This window comes from Oncorhynchus masou, chromosome 11 (genome assembly GCF_036934945.1).
Source record: "Oncorhynchus masou masou isolate Uvic2021 chromosome 11, UVic_Omas_1.1, whole genome shotgun sequence".
Lineage (NCBI taxonomy): Eukaryota > Metazoa > Chordata > Actinopteri > Salmoniformes > Salmonidae > Oncorhynchus > Oncorhynchus masou.
In genome coordinates, this window is record NC_088222.1 from 52,413,858 (window position 1) to 52,438,624 (window position 24,767).

General features: G+C 42.1%; 1 protein-coding gene across 4 annotated transcripts in view; it reads right to left on the reverse strand.

The window, feature by feature from the left end:
• The window catches only part of LOC135548822 (janus kinase and microtubule-interacting protein 2-like), a 37,509-nt gene extending 13,471 nt beyond the window's left edge, over nt 1-24,038 (reverse strand). For 2 of the 4 annotated variants that reach the window (XM_064978777.1, XM_064978779.1), the window contains exons 1-12: nt 23,907-24,038; nt 11,024-11,246; nt 10,024-10,521; nt 6,983-7,192; nt 4,873-4,971; nt 4,439-4,585; nt 3,896-4,042; nt 3,453-3,509; nt 2,997-3,119; nt 2,468-2,596; nt 2,132-2,215; nt 174-236 (exon numbers count right to left, since the gene is read on the reverse strand). In XM_064978777.1, coding sequence (XP_064834849.1) covers nt 174-236; nt 2,132-2,215; nt 2,468-2,596; nt 2,997-3,119; nt 3,453-3,509; nt 3,896-4,042; nt 4,439-4,585; nt 4,873-4,971; nt 6,983-7,192; nt 10,024-10,521; nt 11,024-11,152 — 1,686 coding nt within the window. In that variant the 5' untranslated portion in view covers nt 11,153-11,246; nt 23,907-24,038. Of the gene's footprint in view, nt 1-173; nt 237-2,131; nt 2,216-2,467; nt 2,597-2,996; nt 3,120-3,452; nt 3,510-3,895; nt 4,043-4,438; nt 4,586-4,872; nt 4,972-6,946; nt 7,193-10,023; nt 10,522-11,023; nt 11,247-23,906 lie in introns of all 4 variants that reach the window. The other 2 variants (XM_064978776.1, XM_064978778.1) reach the window with 1 other exon arrangement.
• Nucleotides 24,039-24,767: the final 729 nt, after the last annotated feature.

Below are 24,767 nucleotides of genomic sequence, written 5' to 3' on the forward strand. Positions count from 1 at the left end.
CAAGTGGTGCATGGTGAATGTTCAGATCCAAAATGACTACCGTGTATCACCCTTCCTGCTAGCAGACATTGGTGGAGGACAAAGTGAGTTGACTTTAAAATACAAAAGTAAATAATGATGCATAGTGTAATGCAATATTACTATCATATCAATGATATCATAGCAGGACAGACCTTATCCAGCAGCTCCTGATTCCTCCTGAAGAACAACTGTTTCTCCTCTACCCACTTGGAGTCCTGCGAGAGGAGAACCAGGTTTCAATGAGGGAAAAATGTTCTTCTCTTGCAGATGTACTTAACTTGATCACTCTGTTGTCGAAAAGATCATTTTTTTCTGCGCCGCAGGAAATGTAAACCTGTAGTGTTTTCGAGTTTTAAAAAGTCTTGTAATTCCCACTTTAACATTTCAGACTTGATTTGCCCATATAATTATAACACACAGAATAATTCAAATGTCCTGTGAGAAACTGGTCAAATTAAGATAGTACATCTATACTTGCAGCCATATAATTAGAATGAGTGTATACCAATGAGTTTCCCAGTCAAATTGCCATGGTCAGAGGTTCTATGCCAATTCTACTCATTATATTTCTATGGTTACAATATACTAAAATGCTATACAAAATCTAACATATCCCGCAGATAGATATCACAGCTATCCCATCATGGATAGCATTTAAGTTTGTTAACTTAACTGACCCATACTGTATTAAATACTAGCGTCAATCACAACCCAAACTCAAAATTGTTCTTCACTGTTGTGCGGCAACAGAATCAAAACAATTCATTGACTTTTCCTCTGTCCCCAAGACTAATCACTATTGACAGTCCAACTCTGGAGTTGTAATTACATTTTCACAGCCTCGTTACATTTGGTACTCCTAGTATGTAAATAATTGCATAATAACTATGGTCACATACAGTGCAAGCCATCCATGTGCAGTTAGAGACTGGGACATTGTGTATAGCCTTCCTCTATGTCGTAGGATGTGTCCCAAATGGCACCCCATAGTGTACTTCTTTTGACCAGACATAGCCCTATGGACCCGGGTCAAAAGAAGTACAGGAGGGATGCGTCACTTGAGTGGGTTGAGTCACAGACCTGAACTTCCTGTCTTCAATGCAGTGGAGGAGAACTTTGTGGGATATACTCGACTTTGTCTCGGGGTGGTAAGTTGGTGGTATGTTGATATCCCTCTAGTGGTGTGGAGGCTGTGCTTTGGCAAAGTGGGTGGTGTAATATCCTGCTTGGTTGGCCCTGTCCGGGGGTATCGTTGGACGGGGCCACAGTGTCCACCGACCCACCCATGTCTCAGTCTCCAGTATCTATGCTGAAATAGTCTATGTGCTGTGGGGTTAGGGTCAGTCTGTTATATTTGTTGTAATTCTCTTGTCTTATCTGGTGTCCTGTGTGAGTTGAAGTATGCTCCCTCGAATTCTTTCTCTCCCTCCCCTCCCAGAGGACCTAAGCCCTAGGATCATGCCTCAGGACTACCTGGCCTGATAACTCCTGGCTGTCCACAGTCCACCTGGCCGTGCTACCGCTCCAGTTTCAACTGTTCTGCCTGCGGCTAGGGAACCCTGACCTGTTCACCGGACGTGCTACCTTGTCCTGGACCTGCTGTTTTCGACTCTCTCTCTCTACTGCACCTGCTGTCTCGACCTCTGAATGCTTGGCTATGAAAAGCCAACTGACATTTACTCCTGAGGTACTGACCTATTGCACCCTCTACAACCACTGATTATTATTTGACCCTGCTGGTCATCTATGAGCGTTTGAACATCTTGAAGAACAATCTGGCCATAAATGGCCATGTATTCTTATAATCTCCACCCTGCACAGCCAGAAGAGGACTGGCACCACTCAGAGCCTGGTCCCTCTCTAGGTTTATTCCTCGGTTCCTGCCTTTCTAGGGAGTTTTTCCTAGCCACCGTGCTTCTACATCTGCATTGCTTGCTGTTTGAGGTTTTAGGCTGGGTTTCTGTACAGCACTTTGAGATATCAGCTGATGTACGAAGGGCTATATAAATACATTTGACTGATTGATTGTATAGTATATAATATGAAATAAGGGTGCCCTTTGGAATGCAGCCCGTGTCTTAGTGTTGGTCTGTGGGATATTGTCATTTACCTGTCCTTTGTGGGCAAGCTCCTTCTCCAGGTCTTCTATCTTGGCCTTGTACCTGAGAACGTCTGCATGGAGCTGCTCCTGAGCCTGTGACCCACAACATATCCACATTAACATCAACCGTTTGATACAGCCGTATGTTACGGATGCTGTTGTTATAGAAAACATGGGAAGTGATAGTTGTCGTGGAGTGTATAGTCTGTATGCAGTCTCATACACAATTGTACTGAATACAGAAACAAATCTGGCATGACTGCATCCCTATTGCCCCAGATAATGCAAAAATACAACCTTATGCGGGTGACATTTAACTGAAAATGAATGGCAGGTCTACTGTACCTTAGCTTCCATCTCAGCGTCTAGAAGGCCCCCTTGATGTTCCTGTAGCAGGGCGTATGCCCTCTGTAAGGCCTGGTATTCTCTGGTCAGCTGCCTGAAGCGCAGCTCCGACTCCTCGTTAGCCAGTCCCTGAGTTGATGGACGGACGCCAGGGTTAGAGAGAAGGCATTGGGAACAGGAATGCCAGGATGAGAAATGATAGATACGAGATATTAGAAACACATTGGTTCAGAAAGACAGAAGTTAAAGTACATGACGTGGCAGGTAGCCTAGTGGTTAAGAACATTGGGCCGCTAACCGAAAGGTCGCTGTTTCGAATCCCCGAGCCGACTAGGTGAAAAATCTGTCAACGTGCCTTTGAGCAAGGCACTTAAACCTAATTGCTCCTGTAGGTTGTGCTGGATAAGAGCGTCTGCTAAACTACTAAATATTGCATTGGTGCTGATGCAAAGGTTATTGATGACTTATTGTAAATAAAGTTCCCTCCCCATCGTCTGTGTCTATTTCCTGTGACGTGAACAGGTCTCACCTCATCCAGGTCTTCATCGGGAGTGGCTGGGGTGCGGTCCATGCGAAATGAAGCCACGGAGGACGTCTCCGAGTCCATGGATTCCTCATCGTATCCGAAGAAGGTGTCCACTACAATGTGCCTCTGTGTAGGGAGAGATCATAGGATTGTTTGGAAATCTGAGATTTCCCAAGGCAGATGACTGTATTATGGTATCGATCTCATTTATTTGGTCTCTCCTATGAAGAGGGGCGGCAGGGTAGCCTAGTGGTTAGAGCGTTGGACTAGTCACCAGAAGGTTGCTGGTTCAAATCCCCAAACTGCACAAGGTAAAAATCTGTCGTTCTGCCCCTGAACAGGCAGTTAACCCACTGTGCCTAGGCCGTCATTGAAAATAAGAATTTGTTCTTAACTGATTTGCCTAGTAAAATAAATAAAAAAAGAAACACATTAGCGTGCAAACGTGGCTTCCTCTACCTTTATTTGCCTGTTGCTTCGTTTATGCCTCTTCTTCCGCAGGAGCTTTTCCCTGTCCTGAAAGACACAGAGTATATCAGAACGACCAACAAACAAACATACAACATTAGCAACCATGGATGTGTTTCATTTGACCATTCGTATCTGGCAAAGAACGAATACTGCGTGTGCCCCAGTTCTCTTAATGCTTCATTTAGATCGTACAGCAATTATCTCTTGTGACAGACTGCTAATATACAGCAAATGTTATCTGGCCAGTACACACAACATTTGGTTCTGGGTACCACCGAGATTAGTAAATTAACACCTTTGATCGTTTTAGAAGTGCAAGCCTATTTGACTAAATGTATTTGCACGATTTTTCCATTGAAAACAAAAAGTGAACGTCCCCAAAATAAACCTATTGTTGGTGGTCAAGTCATATTTCTAAAAAGACAACTCACTCTTGTCAGCTCGTCGATGATGCTCTGCTGCTCCAGTACCTGCAGCTTAAGGAACTCAATCTCCTGGTCGTCGTGTGCCTGGTCCAGGTCATTCAGAGACTTACAGTTGGATTTCTTCAGTGGTGGGTGGGAGCTGATCTTCTCCTTCTACACACACAGAGTGGAACCAGTTGTACGGGAGTTAGAACCTTCTCTATCTCTCAGTATGTGCTCATCATGAATAATGAATATGTGTGGTGGTTAGGGTACCGAGGCCCAAGCCACAATGTAATGCACTTCTAAAGCTACAAGACTAATGCAGACTTGAATGCTTTGGTTCCATTTACTTTACCTTGACAAGGACTGTAAATCATAGCCAATGTGTTGCAGACAGTCTTTCTTAATACTGAGCTATTGAGGCATGCTATGCTTGTACTAAACTATTGGAGCCCTGGTTGTGTTGAGATCTGTGTGATGATGACACTGGACACATAAATAGAATTACTAGAGTGGGAATTCCCCATTTAAGTCAATGGTCTGTAATTCTATTTCTATGCCACTCACCATCTCCAGGTTCTCTTTGGCCAGGCCTTTGAGTTTCTCTTCCATGCGCTGCAGGGTCTGGCTGAGGTCATCGTTCCTCTTGTTCAGCATCTTGTTCTTTTCCAGCATGGGCTTGCACTGCTTCTCCGACTCCCGCACACGCTTTAGCTGAGAGAGAGGGGGGGGGGGTGGGGGGGGTAGAGAGGGGAGAGAGAGAGATGGCAGTGACGATAGAATAGAAGGGGAGGGAAGAGAGGAGGAGGCATAAAGAGTTCAGCTCAGTCCAGTGTGTCAACTTGGCAGGGGACTCCATACTGTAATTGTAACCCCTTAGCAGGTAAATTCATTGCATGTTTAAGGAATCCAGATTAAGACGGATTGTTATTGTTCAGTGATAGGGGATTACGATGTGATTCTCTGCCAGGCATGGAGAGTTCAGAGAGACCAGGTCATACCAGTTCATTCCTCTCATCCACTAGCAGTGAGTTGCGGTCCTCCAGCTTGCGGATGGTGGAGTTGAGGTCAGCCATGCGTCTCTGGTTCCTGCGCATGTCCTAGGTTGTTCAAACCGAATGCACTGTTAGCTCACTGGTATCTTGAAACACACTACATTCACTCTTGGATGCAGTTTTTTGACCCAGCGACACAACAGTACAAAGTTAGACTGTGTTCAATAATATAATCGATTATTTCAATGACATGTATTACACATTGAATAATAAGATGTTTGTGGCATTTCTTCAGGGGAATTAAGTTTGATCATTTTGTATGTTTCTGGGGACATTTATTTTCGGAGTTCACTTATTGGGTAATTCTTTCTATTCATCAAGTCTCATCTCTCTAGAAATATTGGCCAAAAACAGTTGTTTTCGGTCATGTAGTGATTTTCAAGCAGACCACTAACCCAGAATGTGAGACAGCATTGAATCCTCACAGACTTATTGACTGACCAGCAGTCTTCAGAAACAATGCTCTTCAGAGCCCTTCCTTCAGTTCTCTGTTCAGTACCAGACAGAAGCTTGTTTTATTCTAGCAGGTAGGCCTCTAAATACTTGTTTGTTGTGGTTTTCATTTGACAAAATATCTAGTACTACTGTTTTTGTCATGTTTTATTGCTCTCATAGAAAGTGATTCCTTGAGCACTACACATGTAGCATAAAAAAAGTGATATTTGCACATGAAGAAATTCAGGGATGTATTTGCCCTACATTTAGAATTTTGTTGGTGGGGCACTATGGAGTAGACGTCTTGGCGGGTCCAAAAAGATGGACCTGTTCCGAAATGGACCTGGGGCTTTCCCACCCGAATCCGATATTCATATTGTTGTTTTATATATATATATACAGAGACCCATTCCGAACGGACCAGCGTAGAACTAGACCCGTCCTGAACTGACCTAATCAGATCCAGACCCGGTCCGATCCGAGTGAGGGAAGCAGCATAAAGGTCCTTTTTTAAAGGACTTTAAGTTACCAGAGCTGATAAAGCGGGAGAGGAGGGAGAGAGAGAGGTCCCGCTCTAGCATGCGGGGCAAGGGCCGTACTGTGAGTGAGGGAAGGGATGAGGGAGGAAGAGACGAGAGACAGCAACCAACTAAGCCGACTCGCACTATAGTAAACTAGTAGTTGCCATAAATAAGTTATTTACCATGATATATGATTACGTAATATCTGTCTTGACAGCATCAACCCAGGTGAAGCTAGTTAAGCTAGCTAACGTTAGCTAGCTAGGCTAACTGAGGCTGCAGTGCATGCACTTTCTCATCCTACAGTTACAAATAACAACAACTCCATTCGGAATATTACGTAGCAGCCTACCTGTTGGCTCTTGGTCATTGTAGCCTATCTTTCTCCTTTAACTTTTAATTCCGTAATTTTACCTTGTGATTGGTCAACAACAACAACAAGCTACAGTACATGCTCCACTCTTGTGAAAAGCAAGAACGGCAGCATAAATGATAAAAAATTCTCTCTCTCCTGTGGCAGTAGCGTTCGGATCTGAACGGCCTTTCAGATAAGTGAAAATAACACATACCCGAGCCCCGTGACAATCATATCAGATCCGACCCAGACCCGTGACATTATTTAGTCTTCTAGATCCGCGGATCGGGTATCCGGGTACAGGTGGATGTGTGAAGACTTCTACTAGGAGTGCGGCTTTTGGTATTCAAATTGTGGTATTATATGAGCCATACAACTTTCATGTAGAGAACGGCCACACCCAAACTGCATTTGTTTGACGCTGTGTGAAAGCAGTTTGATCATTGTCCTGCAATGTGCAAAGACCATGTCGCTCTGTGTGGATGAGGTGATCGGCGTGATTCGAATTGCAGGCTAATTTAATCCTGTCATTAAAAATATATTTCTGACCACTTATTCATGTCATTCTTGTCAAGCTTTTTCCACATAAGCTGCGTAAACTAGTATAGGCCTACAGTATTTTACAGCTCATTATCGGTTAATTGTCCCATTCATTCCCATTTGCTTTTGAATTGGCTTCATTATTACATTTCTATAATCTGTTTAGTACCATTTCCAAGTTCCCCTCTGCCTTTCTATGTCGTACCGGGCTGCCACAGTGCTCCGCCCCGTCCCCAGCCCGCCCGGGGATCTCTCTCTTGGGGCTGCCCAGGTTACACTCTGCCTCCTTGACCAGGAACAGCTGGTCATCCAGGGCATCCTTTTGCATCTGCATCTTCTGCTGCAAGCCAATGGCATTCTCCAGCTCCTTCTCCAGAGAGAAGATGGTGCGCTCTTTGGATTTGATCTCATCCACCTGAAGGAGGGCATAGCAAACAGGAAACTCCAAGAGTGGTTAATGAGACACAGAGAGATGGACAGGAAGGATGGATGGACAGACTGACTGTCTCAATGCTTGAGACAGACAGACAGACAGACAGACAGACAGACAGACAGACAGACAGACAGACAGACAGACAGACAGACATGTGCACAGTTCCTTACAAAAGAGCAGGGGTGAAAGTAGATTTAATGTATTCATGGTACGGGACAACCTATGTGTTCACGCACTTGCGTCTGACCGGAGGTGATGATTAATTACGGTGTACTAACCTACAGTTTTCTTGTCATCTTTGTTTTAATTATTGTGATATGCTCGTGTTTTAGCGGTACGCTGTACCAGCACAAATGTTTTATCAGGTACTCCATACTGGACCGTATTGGCTTACTTTGACCTCTGCAAAAGAGTAGCACGTGAAAGAATGATGTATCATATCTTGTAACATATGTCATTTGATGATGACCATCACAATTAGCAAGAAAAGGTCAATGGATCATTCCACGAAATGAGTGCCTTTTGCATCCCTGATATTTGAAGTACAAATTGTGCACCAATATTGACTTGTAAAAGCCTTTTGTATTAAATTATGTACCTTTCAATATAGACCACATGGAGAATTCAATAAATCAATCAAATTCAGCATATTGACATGGCCCTCCATCAACCATGTGTCACTTATAGGAAGATTTTAAACCACTTAACCACAAACCTACTCAAAGTTTTCACCATGGTTATTTTGTTGCTTTGTCAAAGTAATTTCTGAAGATCATGATTTATTTAATGTGATTAGTGATTAATTTACCACTACCGTTCAAAAGTTTGGGGTCCCTTAGAAATGTCCTTGTTTCTGAAAGAAAAGCACATTTTTTTGTCCATTAAAATCACTTCAAATTGATCAGTAATACAGTGCAGACATTGTTAATGTTGTAAATGACTATTTTAGCTGGAAACGACTGATTTTTAATTGAATATCTACAAAGACGTACAGAGACCCGTTATCAGGTGCGGCAGGGTAGCCTAGTGGTTAGAGCGTTGGACTAATAACCAAGAAAGAAAGGTTGCAAGTTCAAATCCCTGAGTTGACAAGGTTGTTCTGCTCCTGAACAGGCAGTTAACCCACTGTTCCTAGGCCATCATCAAAAATAAGAATTTGTTCTTAACTGACTTGCCTAGTAAAATAAAAGTAACAAATCAGCAACCATCACTCCTATGTTATCTAATCCAATTTTATCATTTTAAAAGGCTAATTGGTCATTAGAAAACCCTTTTACAATTATGTTGGCACAGCTGAAAACTGTTGTCCTGATTAAAAGCAATAAAACTGGCCTTCTTGAGACTAGTTGAGTATCTGGAGCATCAGCATTTGTGGGTTTGATTACAGGCTCAAAGTGGCCAGAAACAAAGACTTTCTTCTGAAACTCGTCGGTCTATTCTTGTTCTGAAAAATGAAGCTGTCCCATGTGAGAAATTGCCAAGAAACTGAAGATCTCGAACAACGCTGTGTAGTACTCCCTTCACAGAACAGCGCAAACTGGCTCGAACCAGAATAGAAAGAGGAGTGGGAGGCCCCGGTGCACAACTGAGCAAGAGGACAAGTACATTAGTGTCTAGTTTGAGAAACAGACGCCCCACATGTCCTCAACTTGCAGCTTCATTAAATAGTACCCAGGATGCTGGCCTTCGTTCCTCTGTCCAGTGTCTGTGTTCTTTTGCCCATCTTAATATTTTATTTTTATTGGCCAGTCTGAGATATGGCTTTTTCTTTGCAACTCTGTCTGCAAAATGGTTTTCTAATGATCAATTAGCCTTTTAAAATGATAAACTTGGATTAGCTAACACAACGTGCCATTGGAACACATAAGTGATGGTTGCTGATAATGGGCCTCTGTATGCCTATGTAGATATTCCATTAAAAATCTGCCGCTTCCAGCTACAATAGCAATTTACAACATTAACAATGACTACACTGTATTTCTGATCAATTTGATGTCATTTTAACGGACATAAAAATGTGCTTTTCCTTTCAAAAACAAAGGCATTTCTAAGTGACCCCAAACTTTTGAACGGTAGTGTACATCTGTCCCTCATTTTAATGTCCACCCTGTTACATGAACTTAACTCTCAATTTAAAATGGTGAAACTATTCCTTATAAAATTATTTTTGAAATAACAAACATTAAACATATAATAGTCAAATCATAAAGTAAAAGCAGATGAGCTTGTTCTACTCTTTTTGGCAATTTGATGGTGTTTTATGGTGGAAAACTGAGTGAGTCAAGCATAACACATCCACCCTGTTACCCATAGATATGTTTTTAAAAATTAATTTTTGGGGGGAGAAGCTTGCAATAAATTGCCACTCCCTGTTGCACACAACAAGCTTCCATTCCCCCTGTAACAAGGGGATGTATGGCTGATTTAAGAAGAAATGGTCAACCCTGTAACTTTATTTGGCACTTAAAAAGCACTTAGTATAAACCATTTTTTATTTAACCTCTTGAGATGAGAAAATTTGTTTTTGATGAAGTTGAACATGTGCTCTTCATGATCGAATATAACAATTTGGCACCAAATTGGTGGAACGACCCCAATGTTCTGCAGACTTGTGTAATTGGTATGACGTAATCCATAGAGACATCACTCCATCACAAAAGACCGAGACTCTACTAAACTACTCTATATGCTGCTCAGAACTTCTCTGACAGATGATTTTCCTGGGCCAACTATCCGTATGGAGCAAGACATGTATCCACAATCAGACCCTCTGCTCTACCCTCTACCCATCCTCCAGTCAAGACAGTTGTTACCAGTCTGCGGATGTCCTTCTCGCTGTCCCACTTGATTTTGGAGATCTGATCCTGATGCATCTGATGCTCGGAGCGCAGATCCCCGGCCTTCATCTTATCCGCCTGAATCATGGTGCTGAGTGCCTCGTCCATCTGCTTTTTGTTCTGCTTGAGCTCCGAGATCTCTTGCAGCAGCTTGACCCTCTCCACGTCGAAAAAGCGTCGTGCCTCCTCCTTGGCCTCTAGGGTCAGCGCCGTGCGCACCTTCTCTCCGCTGCCGTCCCGCATGGCGCTCAGCGCCGCCTTGAGCCGCTGGTTCTCTTGGTCCTTGATCTTGGCCACCCGGGCCTGCTCCTGCTCGTGCTGGCGGACCAGGTTCTCCCTGAGTGCCTGGAGCTCTTTTTGCTTCTCTTCGTGCCATTTGGCTCGCTGCTCTGTCAGCGTGGCCGTGTGCCGGTGCTGCTCCTGCTCCCGGATCCGCTTGCACTCTTGCACCTTCTCACGCTCCAACTTACTCACCTAGGCCACGGGAAGAGAGGGAGAGGAGACAAAGAGAACTGGGTCAACATCATAAAATCACCAAGGTTAGAGAGATACTACAGACAGCCTGAGGCCATTCTCTTCATCTAGCACCTATTACGTAGATGAAAATATGTCATTACGATGTCAAATATAATTCAAAACAACAGATAATGGCAGATTGGGCCAAGCAGAGATCTACATCTGCCATCGTAGAGCAGGTGAATGTACAACAACAGCAATAGCCTACATCTACTGTGTGAAAAACTGCGAAGGGGGTATACCTCAGCCAGACCAGGTCAATATATAACTCAAAACATCACTGTACATCTAGGTGAAACCTTGTAAAATGTTGAAAGCGAGCTGTATGTCAAAGGTTGTGTGTAGTGACTTTAAGTAAAGACGTTCAATGCCACACCTCATCTGCAGTTGAAACCCACTGTGACAGGTGCATTTGAGAAGGGCCGATTTACATGCAACGTAGTGTTACAAAATGGCCTACCTTGCATTTCTCTTGATGCAGTTCTATTTGAATGTCAGTCAGTTTGGACCTGAGATCTTCGTTAGCCGCCTGTAGGGCAGAGATGAGCGCTTCGGGCTTCTCGCCCTTGGTACGGCCCTTCTTCGCCATTGAGTCAAATACTACAGCTCCTCCAATGCTTTCATAGAGACTTCCCGAGGTTTCCAGTTCTTCCTCTTCCTCATTATCTTAGTAGACAGTAGAGCTGTGTGTGGGGAGGAATAAAAAAACAACATTTTTGACAATCGTAATTGAAGGATATGGAGCTCAACTCAACTTAACTGTTTACAAACATTGATTACTCAAGTATAATAGTAAAGCAGTTAATTGCATGGTGCTGGCAATGTACAGTACAGTATTGGCAGTAGCCACTGGTAAGGAGTGGCTCATTGACTTAGACAGGTCAGGCAGCTGCACAGTGAGTAAACATTGACCAGGTTTCCATCCTCACAGATGACCACAAAGGGACAGTGTCAGCTAGTGGTTTTCTATGCTAAATGTTACAACACGTTAGACTGATGCAGACCAGCGCACATAATGGAACATCAGCACGTGGAAGAACCGGTAGGCTACATCCACAACGCGTTATACATAAGGTGAGTAAGTTTTAAGTTCCTCGGCATACACATCACAGACAAACTGAATTGGTCCACTCACACAGACAGCATCGTGAAGAAGGCGCAGCAGCGCCTCTTCAACCTCAGGAGGCTGAAGAAATTTGGCTTGTCACCAAAAGCACTCACAAACTTCTACAGATGCACAATCGAGAGCATCCTGGTGGGCTGTATCACCGCCTGGTACGGCAACTGCTCCACCCACAACCGTAAGGCTCTCCAGAGGGTAGTGAGGTCTGCACAACACATCACCGGGGGCAAACTAACTGCCCTCCAGGACACCTACACCACCCGATGTTACAGGAAGGCCAGAAAGATCATCAAGGACAACAACCACCCGAGCCACTGCCTGTTCACCCCGCTATCATCCAGAAGGCGAGGTCAGTACAGGTGCATCAAAGCTGGGACCGAGAGACTGAAAAACAGCTTCTATCTCAAGGCCATCAGACTGTTAAACAGCAACCACTAACATTGAGTGGCTGCTGCCAACACACTTACTCAACCCTAGCCACTTTAATAATGGGAATTGATGGGAAACGATGCAAAATATATCACTAGCCACTTTAAACAATGCTACTTAATATAATGTTTACATACCGTACATTATTCATCTCATAGGTATACGTATATACTGTACTCTATATCATCTACTGCATCCTTATGTAATACATGTATCACTAGCCACTTTAACTATGCCACTTTGTTTACATACTCATCTTATATGTACATACTGTACTCGATACCATCTACTGTATCTTGCCTATGCTGCTCTGCACCATCACTCATTCATATATCTTTATGTACATATTCTTTATCCCCTTACACTTGTGAATAAGACAGTAGTTTTGGAATTGTTAGTTAGATTACTTGTTGGTTATTACTGCATTGTCGGAACTAGAAGCACAAGCATTTCGCTACACTCGCATTAACATCTGCTAACCATGTGTATGTGACAAATAAAATTTGATTTGATTTGAGACGCAACTTGATGCGACAGGGTCTAAAGGAATTGTACTGAAAGAACAAAGTTTGTCTGATCTGAGCGGTCTAGTTTAATAACGTCTCATGTCGTCGGCTGGAGTTTCCAAGATTCAACATGTCAAATCTTTAGCTATGGATCTTAATTTGATCACTCTTTTGTTGCTGAGAATTTTCCTGCAGAAAATGCAAACTTGTAGTGTATTGGAAGTTTTAAAAGGCTTCTGAAGTTAGTAATTTCCACTTTAAAATGTCAGTCTTGATTTGCCCTTATGTTAATTGTATCAAACCCAACAACAAATTCATTAATTATAATCCACATAATAATTCACATTTCCTGTTGCAACAGGATTATTTTCCTGCCATAGCAAACTGGCTCAAATAAAGATCCTACCCTGTAGATTGCTGATATTTATCTGACAAGTCACAAAGTGTACCCTGTTTCTGGTGCGTATATTTCTTAACACTCGTTTGCTACAACACCTTGCTACAACAAGTGGCAACTTTGTTTTAAAGTTTCATCACGTCATTGAAAAGAGGCATCGTTACCGTGGAAACGGTCTCAACTGAACGTCTCTTCTCGTTGATCTGAATGCCCCGTCTTTAGTCAGCTGTTATGCAACACAACATTCTAAAATGGGCAAGTTTTTATCTCGCCTCATCTCATGACAGCTGTTGTATCTGAACTGACTTTAGAGGTGAACATTCTGAAAAGTCACTGTTGAAACAACATTGTTTGTCTAACTGTACAAATCATGTGGTACTCATGGCAAATTGATGTATGGCACTCTGCATGTGTTATACATGTTGTTTGATGAGAAAATGGGTGTTGGTGTTGGGTGTTAGAGTAGAGAGTGGGGGAGAGGAAGGGCAGCTGTACAGTGCCTTGCGAAAGTATTCGGCCCCCTTGAACTTTGCGACCTTTTGCCACATTTCAGGCTTCAAACATAAAGATATAAAACTGTATTTTTTTGTGAAGAATCAACAACAAGTGGGACACAATCATGAAGTGGAACGACATTTATTGGATATTTCAAACTTTTTTAACAAATCAAAAACTGAAAAAATGGGCGTGCAAAATTATTTAGCCCCTTTACTTTCAGTGCAGCAAACTCTCTCCAGAAGTTCAGTGAGGATCTCTGAATGATCCAATGTTGACCTAAATGACTAATGATGATAAATACAATCCACCTGTGTGTAATCAAGTCTCCGTATAAATGCACCTGCACTGTGATAGTCTCAGAGGTCCGTTAAAAGCGCAGAGAGCATCATGAAGAACAAGGAACACACAAGGCAGGTCCGAGATACTGTTGTGAAGAAGTTTAAAGCCGGATTTGATACAAAAAGATTTCCCAAGCTTTAAACATCCCAAGGAGCACTGTGCAAGCGATAATATTGAAATGGAAGGAGTATCAGACCACTGCAAATCTACCAAGACCTGGCCGTCCCTCTAAACTTTCAGCTCATACAAGGAGAAGACTGAACAGAGATGCAGCCAAGAGGCCCATGATCACTCTGGATGAACTGCAGAGATCTACAGCTGAGTTGGGAGACTCTGTCCATAGGACAACAATCAGTCGTATATTGCACAAATCTGGCCTTTATGGAAGAGTGGCAAGAAGAAAGCCATTTCTTAAAGATATCCATAAAAAGTGTCGTTTAAAGTTTGCCACAAGCCACCTGGGAGACACACCAAACATGTGGAAGAAGGTGCTCTGGTCAGATGAAACCAAAAGACCTGAGACTGGGACGGAGATTTGTCTTCCAACAAGACAATGATCCAAAACATAAAGCAAAATCTACAATGGAATGGTTCAAAAATAAACATATCCAGGTGTTAGAATGGCCAAGTCAAAGTCCAGACCTGAATCCAATCGAGAATCTGTGGAAAAAACTGAAAACTGCTGTTCACAAATGCTCTCCATCCAACCTCACTGAGCTCGAGCTGTTTTACAAGGAGGAATGGGAAAATATTTCAGTCTCTCGATGTGCAAAACTGATAGAGACATACCCCAAGCGACTTACAGCTGTAATCGCAGCAAAAGGTGGCGCTACAAAGTATTAACTTAAGGGGGCTGAATAATTTTGCACGCCCAATTTTTCAGTTTTTGATTTGTTAAAAAAGTTTGAAATATCCAATTAATGTCGTTCCACTTCATGATTGTGTCCCACTTGTTGTTGATTCTTCACAAAAAAAGACAGTTTTATATCTTTATGTTTGAAGCCTGAAATGTGGCAAAAGGTCGCAAAGTTCAAGGGGGCCGAATACTTTCGCAAGGCACTGTATATACACTGGTAGTGATGCATAAAGTAGGGCACAGCATGGTGCTGTGTGCTTGCATAAGGAGATATATCCTAACGTAAAAGAAACACCTGAAACTAGATTCCCTACATACTGGTCTTGACGAGGAGAGAAAGAGAAAACAGTTGGGGGAGGTTCTCTCAGAATCTCTCTTTTTTTTAAAGGAAGGTGGAGAAACACTCTCTTCATATTTTTTGGATGCTATTGTTGACAGACAAATTAGACACAGTGGGAGAGAGGTGAAGGGAAGTCACATTGAGAAAAGAGCACACAGAGATTGAACCCCGGTCCCCAAGGGGAGTCATATTTGTGCATGGAGCCAGGAGTGTTACCACCGGACCACTAGAGCACATAGCAGAAGTCTCTTACGAAGACTGTATAACCCATGCGCTATAGTCACACACCGTGCCATAAACCCCCTTGCATAATTTCCTTATAATCAGAGACAGAGGCCTAATGATGATTCAAATATTACACTAAGATTTCAGATGAAAATGACAAGGTCACGTCTCTTCCTCGTGTGCTGATCAGTCCACTAGTGCTAAGCTTTTTAATCGCTGGTGAGTGTTGCTCTTGGCTTCTGACCAAAGGACCATGGCTGTTTTGTTGAATTACTGTTGATATTATTTGCAGAGTGTGAATGTACAGACAGCAAGCGACAATGTCTCATCCACTGTTCAAAATCAAAGCCATATAGGCTTTTCTCTGGAGTCTTTACGACCATACCAAATGGGTCTGTTCTGGAACATTTGATCCTAAAAGAAAAAGGAGGACATGGCTAGGATAACTGTGGGTCCATGCCACATCAGAATGTCAAAAGGCGTAACGCAACCTAATAACGTGCCCGAAAGTCATCCTAGTTGTTGTCTGAAAACATTATGGAAACCTAACTTATACCTAACTTACATTATATACATTATATAAAGTAACATTATAATCCTTCATGTCTCTCTTTGAACAGACTCCAATCCATCCCCTCTCAAAATAAAGTTCCCTACTTTGTGTAACTCATATATTTAACAATATGTATTTATTTATCAAGACTATCAATGGTGAGTGTAAAGTGAATTACTTGTGAGCTCGTCAATAGTTCGTTCAATCAACAGTACATTGGTCGCGTCATCACTGTGAGCCGTGACGACTCTCAAAAGCCGCGACGGCCGCAGTTCACTTCAGAAGAGCACTTTGGCGCCGCTCTGAAACCCCCTATTCAAATTCGACACAAAGTAGGTATGTAATGAGACATTATATCAACTCTTTCTAGTGTTTTATTGACATTTTAGAGGCGATAAGTTGAACAAATTGGGTGAAAAGGGCTGTATCCCCACACAGCCTATATTCCCCTTTCACTATCACTCAGTAGCCTTCGCTTCCCCCTTCGCCTTCTTCGATCATGCAGAGACGGGCAGCCTGGAGGTCTCGTTATTGATTTTACTGGAAAGGGGAGAAATTGTGCTTCGCAATGGAATTAATATTACAGTTGACCTGGGGATGTTGTCTGTGTTGGAGTTTGCACAAGACTTCTCTGATCCTGTAACAAGACAATGTGGTGTTGCATGATGAGATCCATGCTGCCCATCTCAAGGTCCCTCTCCCAGAGTCTTAATACATTATCTATATTGTATTTATCCCAAGTATGAATTGACTCATAAAAGTAAGAGATATAACACGTTGAGTCTGTGAATTGGAGGAAGCATTTATCAACTGGATCCGTCAACGACCCATCTAGAGGTAATGTAATGTCACTCTGAAATAAAATGTAGAACTTGCAAGAAACCATAAAAGTGCATTTGCGGGATACCAAACGTAGCTTGGATTTGTGTAAAACACATCAGTACTTTGTTTGAGTATAGGTCCCCAGTAACTGATTCCTCTGCTGAGCCATGAGTCGAAGATACTGTTGTTAAATCCTGGAGAGAATGCGCTATTGCTTCTATCAGTGATGAGGATATACCTTTCCTACCAGTGAGGGTTCATCAGCTCCAGCCACATTTGGACTGTACAGTAGATCACAGGGTTATTCAAAATGTTTGACCGTATTTGTTTACTATTACGAGTAAGAACACTTAACAACGCCATAGGTGCCCAGCCCATGCTTCTGGAGACTGTGTCCCACCCCTGAGATAGTCTTGCATCCATTTAAAAAATGGATGCAAGGTATGGCATGCCCAATTGAAGTTCAGCATACTGGGCAGAGCTAACCCGCCTGTGTCTTTGGGTAGTTGCAGCGTCCTCATTTTAAGTCTAGCTCTTTTACCACACCAAACGATTTAGAGAGGTCCGTCTCTATACTCTTCACCATTTTTCTAGTGAAATGTCCTCTTATTTCATTAATCAAATCTCAGGGCCAGTTAGAGTGCAAGTAGTTAGGCTCAAACAAGCAGTAAGAGAATAGGTCTATCTCCTCGTAGCACACTCTGGCATTAACACATCTTCCCCCTGGATTTAAGCCTGAAGCAGAACTCCAAGACATAAGGCAAGTAAGGCTTATGAACCATGAGAAAGGGGAGAAGGCAATGAGGTTCCCGCAGCAGGAGTGGCCTGTTTCCCAGCTCTGATGCATGGTGAGGGTTGAACACAACATCATTAAGCACACTGGCATCATGACCCACTTAACTCTCCACTGAGACATCAAATCTGTGTCGCTACCGGATTCTGCAGATGATGCATTGTAGCCGCCCGCCACAGTCATGAATAAAGATTTCTGGTGTTCGAGTAGCATTTGACCAATTCTCGCTTTTGATAGAAAATGTAGGTCGTGTATTACGCTGTGTTGAAGTACTCATGTCATGTTTGTATGGTACATTCCTAAGCACCACTGCTGTTACATACCACTTTGTTTGTGATAGTAATTCCTAATTGAAGAGTTTTCCAAAACACTATATATACATTTTCCAAAATGTTTGCAAATCCGCTTTTTTTTATGGGAATTACGTTTTGACACATCTAACCATGCATTGTTAAATCACAGACATGTTTGTTTGAAATCTATCACTTGACGGTTTCATTTCAGAGACAAATAATCATGTTTTTTTTCCTAAACGAGATGTATTCGCATCACTCTCATAGAAAAAAGTAGTACCGCAAGGATTTACACAGTCAAACGTGACAAATAATTACATTTTTTATTAAAGAACTGTACAAATGATACATTTGTGACATTGATATATATATATATATAAATATACATTTGAAATCGGAAGTTTACATACACCTTAGCCAACTAGATTTAAACTCAGTTTTTCACAATTCCTGACATTTAATCCTAGGAAAAACTCACTGTCTTAGGTCAGTTAGGATAACCACTTTATTTTAAGGATGTGAAAAGTCAGATTAATAGTAGAGAGAATTATTTATTTTAGCTTTTATTTCTTTCATCACATTCCCAGCGGGTCAGAAGTTAACATGCATTCAATTAGTATTTGGTAGCATTGCATCAAATGTTTCGGGTAGCCTTCCACAAGCTTCCCACAATAAGTTGGGTGAATTTTGGCCCATTCCTCCTGACAGAGCAGGTGTAACTGAGTCAGGTTAGTAGGCCTCCTTGCTCGCACACATTTTTTCAGTTCTGTCCACAAATCTTCTATAGAATTGAGGTCAGGGCTTTGTGCTGGCCACTCCAATACCTTGACTTTGTTGTCCTTAAGCCATTTTGCAACAACTTTGGAAGTATGCTTTGGGTCATTGTTCATTTGGAAGACCCATTTGCGACCAAGCTTTAACTTCCTGACTGTCTTGAGATGTTGCTTCAATACATCCACATAATTTCCTCCCTCATGATGCCATCTATTTTGAGAAGTGCACCAGTCCCTCCTGCAGCAAAGCACCCCCACAACATGATGCTGCCACGGTTGGGATGGTGTTCTTCGGCTTGCAAGCATCCCCCTTTTTCCTCCAAAAATAACGATGGTCATCATGATCAAACAGTTATATTTTGTGTCATCAGACCAGAGGACATTTCTCCATGTGCAGTTACAAACCATAGTCTGGCTTTTTTATGGCGGTTTTGGAGCAGTGGTTCTTCCTTGCTGAGCGGCCTTTCAGGTTATGTCGATATTGGACTCGTTTTACTGTGAATAGAGATACTTTTGTACCCTTTTCCTCCAGCACCTTCAACATGTCCTTTGCTGTTGTTATGGGATTGATTTGCACTTTTCACACCAAAGTACGTTCATCTCTAGGAGACAGAACGCGTTTCCTTCCTGAGTGGTATGACGGCTGTGTGGTACCATGGTGTTTATATTTGCGTGCTGTTGTTTGTACAAATGAACGTGGTACCTTCAGGCGTTTGGAAATTGCTCCCAAGGATGAACCAGACTTGTGGAGGTCTGCTATTTTTTGTGAGGTCTTGGCTGATTTCTTTTGATTTTCCCATGGTGTCAATCAAAGAGGCACTGAGTTTGAAGGTAGGCCTTGAAATACATCCACAGGTACACCTTCAATTGACTCAAATTATGTAAATTAGCCTATCAGAAGCTTCTAAAGCCATGACATAATTTTCTGGAATTTTCCAAGCTATTTAAAGGCACAGTCAACTTAGTGTATGTAAACTTCTGACCCACTGGAATTGTGATACAGTGAATTATACGTGAAATAATCTGTCTGTAAACAATTGTTGGAAAAATTACTTGCACAAAATGGATGTCCTAACCGACTCGCCAAAACTATAGTTTGTTAACAAGAAATTTGTGGAGTGGTTGAAAAACAAGTTTTAATGACTCCAACCTAAGTGTATGTAAACTTAAGACTTCAACTGTATATATAACCTTCCAGAAGGACAACCATCTCTGCAGCACTCCACCAATCAGGCCTTTGTAGTAGAGTGGCCAGACGGAAGCCACTCCTTAGTAAAAGGCACATGAAAGCCTGCTTGGAGTTTGCCAAAAGGCACCTAAAGGATTCTCAGACCATGCAAAACAAGATTCTCTGGTCTGATGAAAGCAAGATTGAACTCTTTGGCCTGAATGCCAAGCGTCACATCTGGATGAAACCTGGCACCATCCCTACGGTGAAGCATGGTGGTGGCAGCATCATGCTTTGGGGACGTTCTTCAGTGGTAGAGACTGGAAGACTAGTCAGGATCGAGGGAAAGATGAACAGAGAAAAGTACAGAAAGATCCTTGATGGAAACCTGCTCTAGAGCCCTCAAGACCTCAAACTGGGGGCGAAGGTTCACCTTCCAACAGGACAACGACCCTAAGCACACAGCCATGTCAACACAGGAGTGGCACTGGGAAAAGTATCTGAATGTCCATGAGTGGCCCAGCCAGAGCCCAGACTTGAACCTGATTGAACATCTCTGGAGAGACGAGGGCTGTGGCGGTCATGAACTTTCATCAGCCAGTGATTGTCAAGATAATAACGGCCGGTCTCACGGTAATTGGCTGGTAATTAACATAAACACATTTACTATCTCCTGGCTTCCACAAATAACCTACAAGCCACTGATGCAGACATTTGGAAGGCCAGCATCCTGGAGTTGCCTCTTCACTGTTGACATTGAGACTGGTGTTTTGTGGGTATTATTTAATGAAGCTTCCAGTTGAGGACTTGTGAGGTGTCTGTTTCTCAAACTAGACACTCTAATTTACTTGTCCTCTTGCTCAATTGTGCACCGGGGCATCCCACTCCTCTTTCTATTCTGGTTAGAGCCAGTTTACGCTGTTCTGTGAAGGGAGTGGTACACAGCATTGTACAAGATCCTAAGTTTCTTGGCAATTTCTCGCATGGAATAGCCTTCATTTCTCAGAACAAGAATAGCCTGACGAGTTTCAGAAGAAAGTACTTTGTTTCTGGCCATTTTGAGCCTGTAATCGAACCCACAAATGCTGATGCTCCAGATACTCAACTAGTCTAAAGAAGGACAGTTTTATTGCCTCTTTAATCAGGACAGTTTTCAGCTGTGCTAACATAATTTCAAAATGGTTTTCTAATGATCAATTAACCTTTTAAAATGATAAACTTGGATTAGCTAACACAACGTGCCATTGGAACACACGAGTGATGGTTGCCGATAATGGGCCTCTGGATGCCTATGTAGATATTCCTTAATAAATCTGCCGTTTCCAGTTACAATAGTAATTTACAACATTAACAATGTCTACATTGTATTTCTGATCAATTTGATGTTCTTTTAATGGACAAGGACATTTCTAAGTGACCCCAAACTTGAACGGTAGTGAATATATATATACAGTGCCTTGCGAAAGTATTCGGCCCCCTTGAACTTTGCGACCTTTTGCCACATTTCAGGCTTCAAACATAAAGATATAAAACTGTATTTTTTTGTGATGAATCAACAACAAGTGGGACACAATCATGAAGTGGAACGACATTTATTGGATATTTCAAACTTTTTTAACAAATCAAAAACTGAAAAATTGGGCGTGCAAAATTATTCAGCCCCCTTAAGTTAATACTTTGTAGCGCCACCTTTTGCTGCGATTACAGCAGATCTGGGCTCTGGTCAAAAGTAGTGGATTATATAGGGAATAGGTGTGCCATTTGGGACAAGTCCTAACTCTAACTAAACGCTAAAGCATGAGGCTAGATTTATGATGGGTTGAATTTATGCAGTATGTTAAACATACAGGATACACACACTTCATTCACGCTAAACAATGGATATATGGCAGTTTGCAACAAACCCCATTTTAATACACATCTAAAAATCTATTTGTAAAAAAATCTTAGAACCATAATATATTACACACACATACATATAGCCATGAGCAATCATTTCTGATGAAAAACCACAACTTTGAACAATTGGTGGATATAGCGTTTCGGAAATAACCTCTTCAAATTCTACTTTTATACCAAAGGTAGGAGCTGCAAATGTATGTCTGTCTGTTCGTAAGGCATTGGCAGGTGTCCAATTTCACCTTCTGCTCACAACAACTCAAACAACTTTATTTCCATTCTGACATAAACAATGACAAGTAATAAAACAAGTAATAAAACATATACATGCCACATAGTTAGCCACACCAGTATCTCTACCTGTACATGACCATCTGATCATTTATCACTCCAGTGCTAATCTGCAAGGTTGTAATTATTCGCCTACCTCCTCATGCCTTTTGCCCACAATGTATATAGACTCGCCTTTTTTGTACTGTGTTATTGACTTGTTAATTGTTTACTCCATGTGTAACTCTGTGTTGTCTGCTCACACTGCTAAGCTTTATCTTGGCCAGGTCGCAGTTGCAAATGAGAACTTGTTCTCAACTAGCCTACCTGGTTAAATAAAGGTGAAATAAAAAATTTTTTTTAAAAGTATACTATACATCATATTGATATAACCATTCTATTCACATACAGTACATTTCATTGCATACACCATATAACATTGCAGCTTGTTTTGCAAGGCTCACTGCATTTGCCAAAGCATATATTTTTCAGATTGCATGCTGCTGGAATATAATACATTTCCCAATGCCAAGCCTAAACAAGTTGGATTTCAGTTCGCTCCAAATTGCCCCTGTCGTGTTATGCCCATGTCATTTCCTGATAAATATTACATTTTGGGACACATTTCTAAAGAGAATCCAGGTTATGCAATCTTTGCAGATGGTGCAGTTGGGCCACTCTTGTGTGCACCAAATGACCCCCGATTCCCTTTGCGCCCTGGCCAAAAGTAGTGCACTATATAAGGAATATGGTGCCATTTGGAATACAAGCCTCTGACTCCAGTGCTGGCTGTGCCAGAGGACCTGGGGTTTAATCACTGGGGTTTAACATTATCCTTCCTGTCTGATTATTTGGGCTGGACAGCACTTGTGATTGGATTACCACTGTGCCCCCCTCTCCTTTTACATCATTATTGTTAGTATTCACTGTAATCAACATACTATTTCCATGTGAACTATTAGATCCATATGAACTATTAAGATCTCTCTGACCAGGATTGATGAGAAAGCAGACCTTTGCTCTGAGGGTCGGCTGGTCTAGACTGGGCCTGTATTAACATCTAATCCCCAAACTATCAGCCATCCACAACAATGACCACAACATCCCAATGGTTGTGATCCCACAACAAAACTGCTCTCCAGATATTGAGGCATTAGGCCTATTACACAATGATTTGAAAAAGGATGTTGTGCCCAGTATTGGATAACCTAGCGGATGGATTGTGATATATATAGCCCTCCGTGCATGCATACAAACACTGTAGTAGGCCTGACATGTCATATGGTTGTGTTGTATGTACATAGTTGACAAGCTTATTACAAATGTCTTCAATCAGATTGGTTTCATTTTTGAGAACACAATTCCAGATCTTGTTAGATCTTGTTTTTATGGTAACTATTGTTCTTATGGCTATGAATATAATGGGCCTTGCCCTATGCGTTGTCATATAAATATCACACACAACAATAAGCAAACCAGATGGGACAGGTAGCCTAAATTATGGAGACAACAGCACCGTAGCACTAGCGAAAAAAGAGCAATGCAAGTCCACTTCAACAACCGATGATGATTTATCCAACGTGTCATTAGCAGATGTCAGTTACAGTAACTAACAGAAAGACAGATGTTGCCAATTCATCGTGTGAATTCATAGTTTAAAATGGCCCTGGCCATAATATGCCTAAAGCACCCACCAGGAATTTCCTCTCCATCTTTGAAAGGCTGCATGCTTCCTTATGCGCAGGCCAATACTGTAACTTCCGACAGTTAGCTACAGCTACACGCTCATTTAAAAATGCCTACATAACAATTACCCGACGCATGAACTACGAAAAGCATAAAATTACATATAAACTCACCCATTTATAGATTCACTGCAATGTCCTGACATAAGATTGATAATAACGACAGTAATAACACACATATGGCGCTTGCGCTTCATGAGAATTCCTATCAACCTGCTGCAAAAGCAGATACCTCTCTCCTATCGCTCTATTAGTCATACCTTGTCAAACAGTTTAAATAACACATGAAACAAATAGAAACAGAGCATTCTTACCGTGTAATTAATCTCCACAATGTATTAAGGCCTAAGGTTTTTAAAACCGTATCCATGGCCCTGTTTTTTTTTCCTCCGCTACTGCTCAGCATCAGCAGCCGACATACAATGAGAGCGCTGATGCTACGAGACCCCGCCCTCCTTCCCTTGCAGAGAAAATGAGCTCTCGTTTCCGTCTTCAGTACCGGGAACTGCGGTCTCTGCTGCTCCACCTTGTATGCGCCGCCGTCCTGTGCGCTACGGCTATACACGAAGAGAAAGCTATTGCCCTCTATTTCTTTCTTATTTTCAGCTCTCTGTCCCAGTTCAAGGAAACAGTGTCAACCGCTCAGACAAAGGAATGATAAGCCCACAGTGTCGTTCGTTGAAGTGTATCCAGCCGTCACTGTCGTTTTCAGGCACAAGGAAAATTAACGATATACATATCTAGGCTAGGATATGCCTTAGCTGGGGAGATTCCCTAAAAATACGCCACTTCGATACAACTACGTCTTTTTCGTATCAGTTTATGAGAACTTATGCAGCAGGTTAGCATAATGAACGTAGCAGGTTAGGATCATTAGGTTAAGGTTATGAAAAGGTTTAGGGTTAACGAAAATGCTCTCCTAACCCAAACTGTTACAAAGAGTCACTTTGAAGTGGCGTGTATTTAAGGAGTCCCTTAGCTGGGTTTCTCAACTGCACCATAAGTACATATCGGAGGAGTCAGGTTGTGACGACTGTGTGGGCGGAGTGTATCTCCGACAACATCAGTTGTTGTCAGTCAATACGGGGCAACAGTCAGAACAAAGGTTTTATTAAAAAGTATGGATTTCAGCAAATAAAAGCACATCGCTACAGAGGACAAACATAGGTACTGTA